We start from the raw sequence: 13,845 nt of genomic DNA, 5'->3' as shown, positions 1-13,845 counted from the left end.
TTTGACCTTGAATGTTCCAAAATGCGTCACAGTAATAGAGAAACAGGGCTGGAAGGGACCTCCAGTGGTCATCTGGTCCAACCTCCTGCCTGAGGCAAGATCATCCCTATCCAAACCATTCCATACAACCATAATTTAAACTCTACATAAGACTACCCTCAACCCTGGTGTCGTAGAGTGATGAAAGTAAAGGGGTGGAGACCACTTTCCCAGGGCTGAACAGCATTGGAAAAGCCCCACAGCCAAAAGCCGCATGACAGGGAATACTTACCTGGTGCAGGCACAGCAGTGAAGAGCAGGCAGATCTGGAGAAGCCACCTGTGCGCTTCATCAACCATTTACTTGTGCAGCTGGGACTGGTGCAGGATGATGATGTCATCGGGCAGCACCAGCAGTGAGCTTTAAAAGCCAGCTGCCAGGAAGAAGCCAGGGAGCAACAGCTTGGAGGCAGCTGTGTGCTCCCAGCTGGTACACCTGGTGCTGCCTCAAGTCAGGGACATACAGCCAAGTCCTGAAGAGGAGCTTACTTTCCGGCTGAGTGACACCCAGCACTGGACAAGGGAAGGACACCAAGGGACTACCTCTTGATTTACATGCAAGGATGCGTGAGTAGGGAGGAGAGATTGCTACCTCCCTGATTCATTTCTTTTTCTGTTTCCTTTGTAATTTCATGTTACCCGTGGGGCCAGAGACAGCAGTCATATTTATTGCTCCTGAGGCTGAGGGACCAGGGGCTCTCAGGGACTTTGGGTAGAGGACCAGAACGGATTGACCAGCTCGACATAGCTGTAAGGAGGGAGAGTGACCTCCTGGGTATGCTGAACACTCTATAGGCCAAACATAGGAAGAAGAACCACCATCCTGCAACCAGTGTGCATCCAGATGCTGTGCCCATAAAAATCCATTGAAGGCTAGATTGGGGCCACACCACACACACTGGTATTTGAGAGAGCTCAAACCATCTGCCATACGGCTAAGTCCATCAGCTTGGCACATGGAAGGGGTGTAGGGGAGGTGGAGCCCCAAGGATGTCTGCAGGTGACATCTCCAAGCAAGTACTAACCAGATGGGAACCTTCTGCACTTCAACTAGAGATCAAGACGTGGCAGATGAGTATTGGGGGCTTCCCTTGGGAGGTGATGCAAGTAAGCCCAGCTTCGAAAATTGAAACATTTTGAAACTTTTGAAACGTTTTAAGTGCCCCTGTTTTGTTTGAAGCCTTTTGCTTCATTTCGATGTTGCTGTTTCACGTTCAAAATGTGTTGAAACAGCTTCAAAACAAAAGACCCAGTGAAATTTCACACAGCCCTAATGGGAACCAATGTCCTGCTTCTTTAAAATGCTAATGTCCTGCTTCTTTAAAATGTTGTCAGCATATGCTCAATATGTCTTGGGGAGAGGGCCATGCCTGTCACTACAGAAAAAGTCAAAACCCCCAACAGTCTGCACCAATCTGACCATGCGGTAAGATTCCTTCCTGACCCCAAATATTGTGATCAGTCTAATCGTGGTGATTATCTAGCCAGAGACCTTAGGCTTTGCTCCTAGCAGGAAAATTGGCACACCCCAGTTGAACTCCCCAGCCTTAGAGGTAGCCAACACAGCTAAGAGGGAGGGGGAGGAGTAGGGGCAGGAGCAACCAGCAAAGCCCAGAAGCCTGGGAAATAACCATGGTAGAAAATAGGCATAGCTATGCCTAGAGCATCCCCAGCCAGTGGCTTTCCAACCTCTTGAACACCTCCAGTGATGAAGAGTCCACAACTTCCCTAGGCCGTCTATTCCACTGCCTCACTATTCTCACAGTGAAGAAGTTTTTCTGGATATCCAATCTAAATTTACTTGCTGCAACTTCAAGTCATTCGTCTACATCCTCCTCTCTGCAGCAAGAGATAAAAGGTGCTTTCCATCTTCTTTATGGCAGCCCTTCAAATATTTGAACACTGCTGTCACATCCCCTCTTAAGTGCCTTTTCCACCAGTTGAACTTGCCTAGCTCCTTTAGCCTTTCCTCATATGACTTGCCTTTCAAGCCCTTGATCATTTTTATTGCCCACCCCTGGACTCTCTCTAACTTCTCCAGATCATTTTGAAAACGTGGAGCCCAGAACTGCACGCAGTACTCCAGATGAGGACTAACCAGTTCCGAGTAAAGAGGCGCTATCACCTCCTGTGTCTTTCATCTAATACTTTTATTGTAGCAGCCCAAAACTGCCTTCACCTTTTGTGCACCTGCATCACACTGCACACTCATATTGAGTCTGTGGTCTACCAAGACTCCCAAAAATCCAATCCAAGCCACCTCATGTAAATGTAAAAGGACCAGCTGCAATAGAAATTTTCATGGCATGATTACAGTGCCAGAGCTGTGCACAGCTATCACAGGAGATTATTTTGAGCTGCTAAAGAGTTCTGGTGAGAAAAAGTAAGGGCTTGGTTGGCAGAGTATGTGCTACATAGATTAACCTGCCAAATCCCCTTTTCCTCTTTTGAGACTGGCACAGAAAGGGAAAACCTATTACATGGATTTGTAGAAGTCACTTAAAGATCAATTCTGCACACAGAGTGGGAAGATTTTGTCTTCATTTGACTGCTAGAGACCTAGGGTGTGCCAAGGACATTTACTTGACCAAGGCATGCTAAGATAATAAGGATATACTTTAGAATTTAGCATATTTGCTTCAGTTCACATGTATGCCAGATCATACTGTCATCTCACTCAGGGGTGCTAAACCTCCATCCTGCAGGCCCAATCTAGCCCACAGAGCTGGCCCATGGGGTTCCCCAGGGATCTGGAAATTTGGTGGCAGGGGAACAGTGGCAATATTAAGTGCTGCTCCACTGCTGTCAACATTCTGGACCTCTGGAGAGTCCTGTAGGCCTTGCATGTAAGATCATGCCAGGGCACAGCTGGATCCAGGCACGTGGGGTTGGGCCTGGCTTCTAGATTGCATCCATGGATTGACCTTGCATACTGACCCCATAAGGGATCCATGGACCTCCCCTGAGCCATTTGGGTGCCATTGCTCTTACTCATGCTGAGAAACTATTAACTCCAGAATAAATCCTATTTGTTTCAGTAAGATGATTTTTGGAGTATACATACTACTTAATGTGAGTAGGTGTCAGACAGCATGGCCAATAGAAGAGCTCAGCACAATACATGTCTCTGGCAGATAAGTGAAGACAAAATCATCCCCCTCTCTGTGCACAATTGTTCCTTGGTGACATCTAGAATCCCTTGAAGTGCATATATGTATTATAGAAATAATTCAAAATAGTGTAAACTTGAAAATACAAGAAAAAATTCTTGTTGTTAATTTGGAACCATTTTGGCTTTCTAAGCAAGCATGTGAGGACAGTCAATGGGTAAACCTGAACTAGCTTCAGTCCCATCTTTGTGTGTCACATGCAACATTTTATGAGGTTACTTTACATAGTAATTCATGATTATGATAACAACATTCCTAAAGAACAGATCTCTACTCAGAAACCAAGGCTACATAATGTGCTCTTACTGCAAAGTTTGACAGTTCAGTCCATACTGAAAGTCATTCCCACAATATATAAAATTTGCTTAGTCATAAAATTTGCTTTGCAGAACATTAAAATGTTCTTAACTGAATGGGAACTGATAAAAACCCTGTAAATCTTTTATAGTCATAATGTTATATCATAATATGGGGTTATGATGCATTTTTGGCCAGTGAAGTACATCTAAATCACAACTTTATTTCCGCAAAACATCTGGTTTTCATTTTCCAGATAAGGAGATATTTTGAGGTTACTCCCAAACCCATCTGTTCAATCTGGCATTTGAATCCAGGCTGCTAGATCTCTCTGATGACAAAAGAAAATTCTATACAGAAAATCTGAGGATTACTAAAGAGTTACATCTGTACATGAAACTAAGATACTATCATTTTTAGCAGTGCTGCCTGAGGTCCCTAACAAGATTCTAAACTACCAGCTGGCTTCCTCATGGGAAAGCTCACAGAAGTTGTGTCTGTGTCTGGCTAAATTATTTAGCTGAGTCACAAGAATACATCTTTTTCTGAAAGTCAAACAGACACACTCGTCGGAGCCTCTAACATGATGATTAATGTTAAAATGGCTGTTAGTTGGCTTCCAAAGAGTCACACAAGAATATAGTGACATTAACTAAAACAGAAGTAGGCTTGGTAGTTCCACAGTATTTGATGACAGAAACATCAGAGGGACTGAGACTTTTGAGGTATGAATGAATGGTAATCTTAAATTAGAGGGAACATGGTACTGTCCGAGTACTTGGGAGACCTTGGCTCAGTTCTCCGTTTTGACAAACTTCATGAATGATCTGGGGAAAGACACTTAAGGCAGAATCCTTTACTTGCCCAAAGAGTAATTCCCCAGTCACACATTTCTGGCTTTTATGTATAATTAGCTTGTGACACACAACAGGGTATACTGACACCTTCAGAGGGGTCCTTCACTCCATACCTCTCTTCACTGTTTACTGCTTGGTAGGCCTGCGCGAGTCGGCAGCAATCCAATCTAGCTTCGGATCCGGCCACTTCGGATGGCAGTGATCCAATTCAGAGCTCTGGACCGGGTTTCTGCCTTGATCCAGCCGAAGTGGCTCCGAAGCTTCGGAGCCATCTCGGAGATCCAGCCATAGGGTATAATGGGGAAATCAATGAAATATCTATAACTTCGTTGTTTTTTGTCCGATTTGAATGAAACTTGCAGGGATTGTAGCCTCTGCTGAGAGCATGAAATCTGCTAAGCTTCAAGAAGATCAATGCATGGGTTTTGGGGGAACTGTACCCCAAATTCTTGAAAGCCAAACTCCTGTCATGTCTATGTGTTACAACACAGGGAGGTGAAAACTGCAGGGGTGGTGGCCCCTGGTGAGGCCACAGAGCCTGCCAAGTTTCAAGATTGGTGCAGGGATTTTGGGGGAACTGTACCCCAAATTCTTGAAAGAAAAACTCCTGTCACATCTACGTGTTACAACACGGGGGGGGGGGGGTGAAAACTGCAGGGATGGTAGCTCTTACTGAGGCCACAAAGTCTGCCAACTTTCAAGAAGATCGGTGCAGGGGTTTGAGGGGAACTGCCCCTCAAGCTGCAGACGAGCAAAACTCGTGACATGGGTGACCCTGTGTGTGTTAAGGTGCAGCGGGGTGACAGCTGCAGGGATGGTGGCCCCTGCTGCAGTCACAACGCCTGCCAGCTGTGGAGGAGATCGGTGCAGGGGCTCTGGGGCCCTGTACCCTTAGCTGCTGACAGACAAAACTTGTGCCATGGGTGCTTGTGGGACTGACTGCGTCTGTCTTGGGGCAGTTGATTGTCTGTATTGATTCTTTCCTCTCCTTAGTCTGGTTTTGTAGGTGCTAATTGATGGCAATTAACTGGCTACATTAGCTAGGTCCTGTGTATTGAGCTGGTCCCTGAGTGAATCATGATTGATTGGTGACTGGTAACACAGTAGCTTAGCAGCCAGGCCTGCAGTAGTGTCTCCCACACCACAAGACAGAGACAGTCAATCCCACAAACACCCATGTCACAAGTTTTGCCTGTCAGCAGCTAGGGGTGCAGGGCCCCAGACCCCCCCGCACCGATCTCCTCAACAGCTGGCAGGTGTTGTGGCTGCAGGAGGGGCCACCATCCCTGCAGTTGTCACCCCGCTGTGCCTTAACACACACAGTGTTACCCATGGCACGAGTTTTCCTTGTCCACAGCTTGAGGGGCAGCTCCCCCCAAACCCCTGCACCAATCTTCTTGAAACTTGTCAGGTTTTGTGGAGCCAGCAAGAGCTACCAGCCCTGCAGTTTTGACCCCTCTGTGTTGTAACACATAGACATGACAGGAGTTTTGCTTTCTAGAATTTGGGGGGTGTAGTTCCCCCAAAACTCCTGCACTGATCTTCTTGAAACTTGGCAGGCTTCATTCTCTCTGCAGAGTCTACTATCCCTGAAAATTTAATCCAAAATGGACAAAAAACAACAAAGTTATAGATATTTTATTGTTTCCCCATTATACCCTATGACCAGATCTCCGAGGCAGCTCCGAACCGCTTCAGGAAGCCAAATGAGGCCAGCGCTTCGACCCGGATGTGCTGCTTCGGACCCTGAAGCATCTGAAGCTTCTCCGGATCTGAAGCTCTGTCCAAAGCCTCGCACAGCCCTACCGCTTGGCCACCAGGAATAAGCTGACATGTCTTACAGGAACTAACTCCTTGGCCCTGGGTACCTCACCTCTTTCTGTCTTACACGTGTCATCAGCTCTTAGCAGAGATTATGCCAGATAAAAAAATCACACCTTTTACCCAACCTGTGCTAAAAATGACACCTCTCCTCCACAGAAAAGACTTGCCTGCATAGTCAAATGCTCTGAAATAACACTTAAAATGAACGATAAGAAATGGCAAAAAAGTTTATTACATAATCAAGAGAAACCATAAAAAAATCAGTAACTCTAATGTTAAGTACAGACAGAGATATGGAAACTAAACAAACAGATTAACATAAAAGAACTATGATTTGATTTTTACCTCTACTTTTTACCCCTAAAAATGCAGATTCTAATTCAGATCCCCGTTAGAATTTTCTAGCAGCAGCTTGCTAGCTTGCACTGTCCAGTGTCCAGCTAGGCCAGATGGGGGACTAAGTTGTATCAATGCCCCCAGAATTTTTAGACAAAGGCCTACTGCCATGGTAACTCTTAAATACTTGTCCTTATCTATTTATTTGCATACCTGCTTCCATTCAATTCTTGGGGAGTATAAACTAGGCATATAACTGCCTCCTTCCCCTGCCCACCATGTATATCCGTTTGACAAGTTAGGTATGTTTCCTTATTCAGTTAAGTCTAATAAATACCCACATCCTTTTAGGCTAACCCAATATCCTCAGTTATCAATTATCAGAGAGATAGTTGTGGTCTATCACTTATTTTCTCCAACTGTGAGAAACATCAGTCTTTGAACAGAGTGCTTCCAGGCCTTAGCATTCCTTTGCAAAAGGCCTCCCCTTTGGAGTGCAAACCATCATTGCCTGCTTGCAACCATTGCCAGATTACCCAATCCTTGACGTATTATGAAAGTATAACAATACATTAATATCAACCACAGTAATTCATACAAATATAAAAATGGTAGTTAGAGTGCTATGTTAGAAAGCAGGAGATATGTAAGTTCTAAAACTACTTTTGGGTTGTGGAAAGGCCTGGATCTCAGGTCTCCTCCTTCCTGGGTGAGTGCCTTAACTAAAGAGTTAAAACATGAGGATTGTCCTCTTCTGGCATCTAAGACCCACTAGGCATATGGTTTTGACAGGCTACAATTTTGGATTTTAACCTTGCCCATGTAAGTGCCCATGGATATGTGTTCTTGCCCAGTCAGAGCACAGCCTACTATGCATGCTAAGTAGACATATGGCTGCTTGTGTATCTGCAATGCATGTGAAATAGGATTGCTAGATGTGGGCAAGTGCCAAAAACAGTAGTTTCAGGGCTGGGTAAGTGCTATTGGGCACAAAGTGAAAGAGAGCTCTCCCTTAACTTTTCTCTGTCTTGTTTTCCCCATCTGCCAACAGAGGATAATGATGTCAATCACATAGGAAAGAACACAAATGCTTGAATGCTAATGCAGTGAGGCTGTATAAGTACTTACAGGTAGGTAGTATTCAATACATTACCTGCTTGTTGCCAAAATTTGATGTGCTTCATCCCAACAGTGACTAGCTTGTCTACATGATGTGGATTACACTTCACTACAAATATTTTGTCTTTGTGGCCCCTGCAAGAAACAAAAAACATGGTAAAGAGTAGCTGATAGCTTTTCAATAAATAATTGATTTTATACAGTACTACAAAACCAGCCACAAACAACAATATTGCAGGCTTACAGTTAACTGCGAGAATTAAACCCCATAAGAGCCCAGCAACTGGGATAATGGCCACAGAGAGGCCACAATGCTGAAGTAGGTTATACAACAGGTTAGGGATTGGTCTCTCTGGTCCCTGCCATGAATACAGTTCTCTCACACATAGTCTATCTTCATATTAGGTTTTATATGTGATTCAGTGCAGTGGACGAGAACAGGAGATGGGTGTGAGGAGAGGGAAAAGAAAGAGAGAGCATGTAAGGGGGTGATTTTTACCCTGTACATAGTCTTTCAAAACAATTTCTTCCATGATCTTTTTCCTAACATGTAAAGTTGTACAGGTGACCCAGGCCTTATTCTTAAAAAAATCCTGTAACAGCAAACTAGTTCATGCTCATAAAGGAGAAGACAATTAATAAGGCTATGGCCCAACAATGCTGAAGCTCTGAGGTTCCAAGTGACTTAGGGAGCATAGAGACCTAACAATTTTAATGTTTCCAAGGGTAACAGGCTTGGAATTGTTTTAAAAAGATAGCATTTCAGCCACAGCACATCCCATACTGAGTGACTCAGTGTCACCACAGCTGCATCCAGCCAGCCACATGCTGTCCCTGCCAGGGCATGCCACAGGAGGCTACAGTGACCTGCAAATCTGCTCCCTGCTTCCCCTTTCTCCAGAGGGTGGGGGAGTAGATGAGAGATGGGAGGAGTGGAGCCACTGATAGTGGATGGTCTCCTGCTGTTCAACCTCTGCTCTTCCTGAGCAGCCCATTGCTGGAGTCAGAAAATATGGGTACTGGGGGTTGGAGACCCAGACCCCCAGCTGAAGTGGTGGTGAAGCAGTGGTAGGGGTGCAAGGTTCTTTGGTGGAGGTGAGGAGCAAGAGTCTTGAGAGGAGTGGGGGTCCCTATGGGGACCCAGCAGTGTCCTGAATACTGGAGTGATGCCCCAAGGGCCAGAGCAGCCAGGGAACTTGGCAGCACCCTGAATACTGGGAGTGCCTCAGGGCCCAGCAGTGCCCCAAATGCCTGTAGTGTCCTGAGACCTGGAAGTGTCTCGAGTCCTGAAGCTGTGCCCTGAGGGCCAGAGCAGGCAGGAATCCACCTGCACCCTGGGATCCAGTAGCACCCAGAATGCCAGGAGCACCCTGAAGACCCAGGAGCAGGGCCCAGTGACTGGACAGTCTGGCAGGCTGTTGGTCCGTCTGCCAGACAGTCAATCCCCACACTATTCTGCCTCCCTTCCTGAGGAGAAGAGAGTACTGTAACACTCTCCCGCTCTTGTACAGATGGAACAAGAAGTGAAGCATTTCAAAATAGTGCCTCAGTTCAAAACTGGCCCTTTGAAACATTTCCAAGGTATCTGAAAGGCTTCAAATGTTACATCTGTCTGCAGTCTTGGTACTTAGAAACCTAAAGCTATGAGTACATGGCAAAACTACTGTGCCCAGCAATGGCACTCTCACATGCCCCACAGTGCTTCATGCTTCCTGAACTGGAAGCCCTGCAGCCATATTTGGGTGGTGCAATGAGTGGGCTAGTTAGCATGGTGGCAGGGTAATTAGAATTGTTACTCAATGCTGCTAATTAGGTCTGCTGCTGTACTGCTTCCAGTTCAGGCAGCTGTCTTGTCTGGGGCAGTGCAGGGCATGTGAGCATGCCACTGTTGTACATGGTAAATTCACTGTATGGGCATACCCTAAATCTCACTGAAATTCAATGATATTTGGCTTCTAAATGCCAAATTTACTGAAAATAAAACAGGCTCCTAAGTCACCTGTGCATTTCTATAAAAAAATACACAGATTTTAGTTACAGATAGTTAGAAAACTAAGTTAAAAATAAATACTTTCTGGTTGAGAGGAGTGAACTGACAACTACTGTGCAGAAGGTAAGGTGGGGTGGCACCTTATACTGCCTATATATGGCAATTACCGTGCTCCAGCAGCCTCCTGTGTCTTGTGTAGCAGCATCCCAGTGTTTCAAAATGGTGGCAGGGGTGCTTTATTTAAAGCTCATTCTACGAGCTTTAGATAAAGCACCCCTGCCACCATTTTGAAGCATGGGGGCACTGATACATGAGATGCTCTGGTCGCTTAATCAGAGTGGTTAGCGGAGCCAGTCTAGTTAAAGTGCGGCCCCCCTCCCACTTCTGGAGCACATGTATAAATGTCCTTAGAGACTAGATGGTTCAGAGAAGTGTGAACTTTTGAAAGCAACAACCTACTTCATCAGATGCTGTCAATAACTTCTGTGGAGTGGCCAGTCAGGAGACGGGTTCTGATCCTGGCTTTGACCCTGACCTGCTGTGTGACTGCAGATGAGTCACTTAATCTCTGTATGCTACTAAAATCAGCTAGTTTAACCTCCTGCATAACACAAGGAAAATAATCTCATCCAATAATTTCTGTATTGTGCCTATAACATATATTTGTATTCTATGACAAGGGGATGGGCTTTGTGGATGGGGAAAGAGCATTGTACATGCATACCTTGACTTTACTAAGGCTCTCGATATCAGCACCCTTGACATTTTCATAAGTAAGCAAAGGAAATACAGTCTAGAAAGGATGCATAACTAGTTAGACTGTCATGCTCAAGAAGCAGTCATCAATGGCTTAATGTCTAGCTGGGAGGAAATATAAAGTGGGCTTTCCCATGGTTTGGTACTGTTTAATATCTTCAATAATGACTTAGAAGACAGAACTGAGCGTATGTTTTGTAAATGTGCAGATGACACCAAGCTGAGTAAGGTAGCAGACACTGAGCTGGGCTATCCCACTGTCAACCCATAGATTGCATGGGGTTATGTTGCGATCTCCAGCAGCCTTCCCCTCCCCCATTGCTCCACATGCAACAGTGGCCAGAGTCTTTTGGTTCCCCACCCTCCTCTGGTTGCTGCTTCCTGCCTCTACCCCAGAGGGTGAGGCAATGCACCATGCTGTGTAGAGAGCTGAGGGTGAGCCTGGGGCTCTACATGGCAGGGGGAGGGGACCGGGGGGGTGGGAAGGGGGGCTTCAGACTATACAAAATGGATTGCACCTATCTTGGACAGAGGTGAGGGGGAGCTCAGTGCAGTAGTGGAAGGGGTGCCTGTGTGGGTGCACAGGGCAGTGGAAGGAGTGTCGGTACAGAGCACAGCCTGGTGGCTAGTGCTTTGCCTTGTGTGGCCCATGTTGTGTGCATCCCCTGCTGGTATGGTCCCCAGGGACTTAGAAGTTGGATGACCCTGTTTTGAAGGATAAGATTAGGATTCAAAATTGCCATAACAAACTGGAGAAATGGTCTGAAATTAATACAATGAAAAGAGCTTATGCTGCACTTAGAATAGAATAATCAAATACACTAGTGGTCACCAACCAGTGGATCTCGATCCACCAGTAGATGTCGGAGCCTCTTGGAGTTGATCTGAGGCTGGGGTGGGGGTCTGAGTGCCTGCGTGCATGTACATGTGTGCCCCAGCCCAGAAGCTCAGTCTGTGGCGGAGGGAAGGGGAGGAAGCTAGATAGAGGCCTCTGTGGTGAGGAATAGTGCCGTAGAGGCAGGAGTAGGGGTAAGTTGAATGGGGCCCCAGCTGGGGGGTGGGACTTACCTGCTGGGGAGGCATGCCCCCAAATAATATTTTCTCCTGCCGCCTCGAGCAGACTTGATTAATCGATTAATTGAGTCTGCTGGAGCATGCTAATTCTCACACTCCAGCAGCCTCCACGTTTTGTGTATTCGGCACCCCCCTGCTTCAAAATGGCGGCAGGGGTGCTTTAATTAAAGGTCATCAAATGAGTTTTAGTCAAAGTGCCTCCACTGCCATTTTGAAGTGTGGGATGCTGAATACATGAGATGCTGTGGGTGCTTTAATTAGAACAGTTCTCAAAGCTGCTCTAATTAAAGTGCCACCTCCTTCCCGTCCCCCACCTCCCCGAGCATGCATAAAGATGTCCCAACTGGCTAAGGTACAGAACTACAGAAAAGGACATGGGGATTATGGAGGACCACAGGTCAACAGTGTGCTGTTGTTACAAAACAAACAAAAAAGCCCAGCTTTTATTGGGATGTATTAACAGGAGTGTCACCTGAAAGTCAAGGAAATGATTGTTCTATTCTGTTTACCACCGATGAGGTCTCACCTGGAGTACTGTATCCAGGTTTGGGTGTCACACCTCAATTAAGATGTGGACAAATTAGAAAAAGCCCAGAGAAAAGCAACACAAAATAATTAGAGGTCTAGAAAGCATGGCATACATGGAATGATGGGAAGAATTGGGACTATTTAGTTGGGAAAAGATGGAGGGAAGATTCGAAAAATTGTAACAAGAGAAATTTAGGTTGGATATTAGGAAGAACTTTCTAAATGGGGTTAAGCATTGGAACAGATTACTTAGAGAGGATGTGAAATTTCCATCACCGGAAGTGCTTAAATGCTGGTTAGACAAACACTTGGCTGGGATTTAGACAAATTATCTTGTTTTAAGCAAAGGTTGGACTAGGTGACATGCTGAGGTCCATTCCAGTCCTATTTTGTTATGATTTGATAGCATATCTTAAAAAAAAAATCCAGATTTCACTTAAAGCCCGTAAGTGACCAAAAACCTACTGCATCCCTAAGTAAATCATTCCAGTGGTTAATTGACCTAACTTGTAAACAAAAATTATATCCATATTTCTCATCTAACTGTGTTCAGCTTCAGCTCCTCACAACTAGATCTTGCTATGCTTTCTTCTACTAGAATGGAGCACTGTGTAACTCATTACCATATTTACTCAAATACAAGACAATGTCACTGGGTAGTAGATCCATGGTCAACCTAATGTCTCTTGTCCTTACCACTTGCTACATCTTATGGTGGTTTGTCAGGGTCACTGGGGCCTTGTTGTGCAGCTCGTATTTGTTTTAGAAGTGTTCCACGATCTTGTAAAACTGCGGTGATTTTATGGTCCCTGGGTTTGAATTGGTCATTGTGTATACCTGCCATTGTCACAGCAGATGCCCTGCAAAATACTTTAAAAAACAGCTGTTTTTGATCCTGTCCCTGTTGCCAGTGTGCAAATCTGGCTCATGTACTAGGCTCAGAGGAATAGCAGGACATCTGGCATTCCTCTGCCCCCAAACTGTTTTGTTTTGTACGGTGTGGTCCTCACCATATGCTCCCATATGGAGCACCAGAAGAAGATGCACGTTGTGCTCTGGATTCTGCAGCTCACTTGTTCTGAGGCAGGAAAGACCAGTGCAGTGTACAGAAGCACTGGTAGCAACGCTGCCTTCATGACTGCCACGCACCCCCATTGACAGGTGGCACATGTGCCATAGTCCCAGTCTCTGTTTGACTTTGGCTTCAGTCTTTTCCCATGCTCTCTGTCTGGGTCAAACTCCACCCCAAGGAACTTCACCACCTTATGGAGACGAAGGCCCCCAGGGCTGACAGGTCTCTGAGTTCACTCAGTACTGCTGCTCAGCACAGGAGAAAAGCAGTCCCTCCCCCTTGCCACTGCTGGCCCCTTCTTGCTGCAGATGCCCAGAGCCCATGCCTGGGCTGCCCTGCCGCTCCTCTATGCTGCCACCGCTCAGTGTGGGTGGGTGGGTCTGGAGCAGGTGCAGGGAAGTCCAGGTTGGGACTGCGCGTGGGTTCCAGCTGGTCTGCTTTGCTGGGCCGAGTTCAGAGTGGGCATGGGGTGGGCTGGGTTGGGACTGTGTATGTGGGGCAGGCCAGGTCAGGACTGTACTGGCTATCCACACCATTACTGTGGGGCTGGGACGAGTGGTGGCAGCGGCAGCCAGAAGGAGCTACTTCCATCTTGGCTGCCGAGAAAGGCAGGGCGGGCCGGAGTCTGTGCAGTGTTAGCAGTGGCTTGTGGGCTCTGTGGTGTTGCAGCAAAGGGGGATGGGGGGAAGGGGTGCTGACCAACCACGGCAGCTCCCCAGAACAGCCTGTGTGGTCCATGGGCAAAAATAACGCCTGCCCCTAAAATAGGTACTCATTTAGTAAA

At 46.3% G+C, this 13,845-nt stretch overlaps 1 protein-coding gene across 2 annotated transcripts in view; it reads right to left on the bottom strand.

Annotated features, from left to right (window-relative positions):
- The window catches only part of EML6 (EMAP like 6), a 325,901-nt gene that overhangs the window by 79,159 nt on the left and 232,897 nt on the right, over positions 1-13,845 (bottom strand). For both annotated transcript variants that reach the window (XM_019500824.2, XM_059719398.1), the window contains exon 17: positions 7,676-7,776. In XM_019500824.2, coding sequence (XP_019356369.1) covers positions 7,676-7,776 — 101 coding nt within the window. The remainder of the gene's footprint in view (positions 1-7,675; positions 7,777-13,845) is intronic.

This window comes from Alligator mississippiensis, chromosome 1 (assembly GCF_030867095.1).
Source record: "Alligator mississippiensis isolate rAllMis1 chromosome 1, rAllMis1, whole genome shotgun sequence".
Taxonomy (NCBI): Eukaryota; Metazoa; Chordata; order Crocodylia; family Alligatoridae; genus Alligator; species Alligator mississippiensis.
The sequence above is the reverse complement of the archived record's forward strand: the minus strand, read 5'-3'. Positions and strand labels throughout refer to the sequence as shown.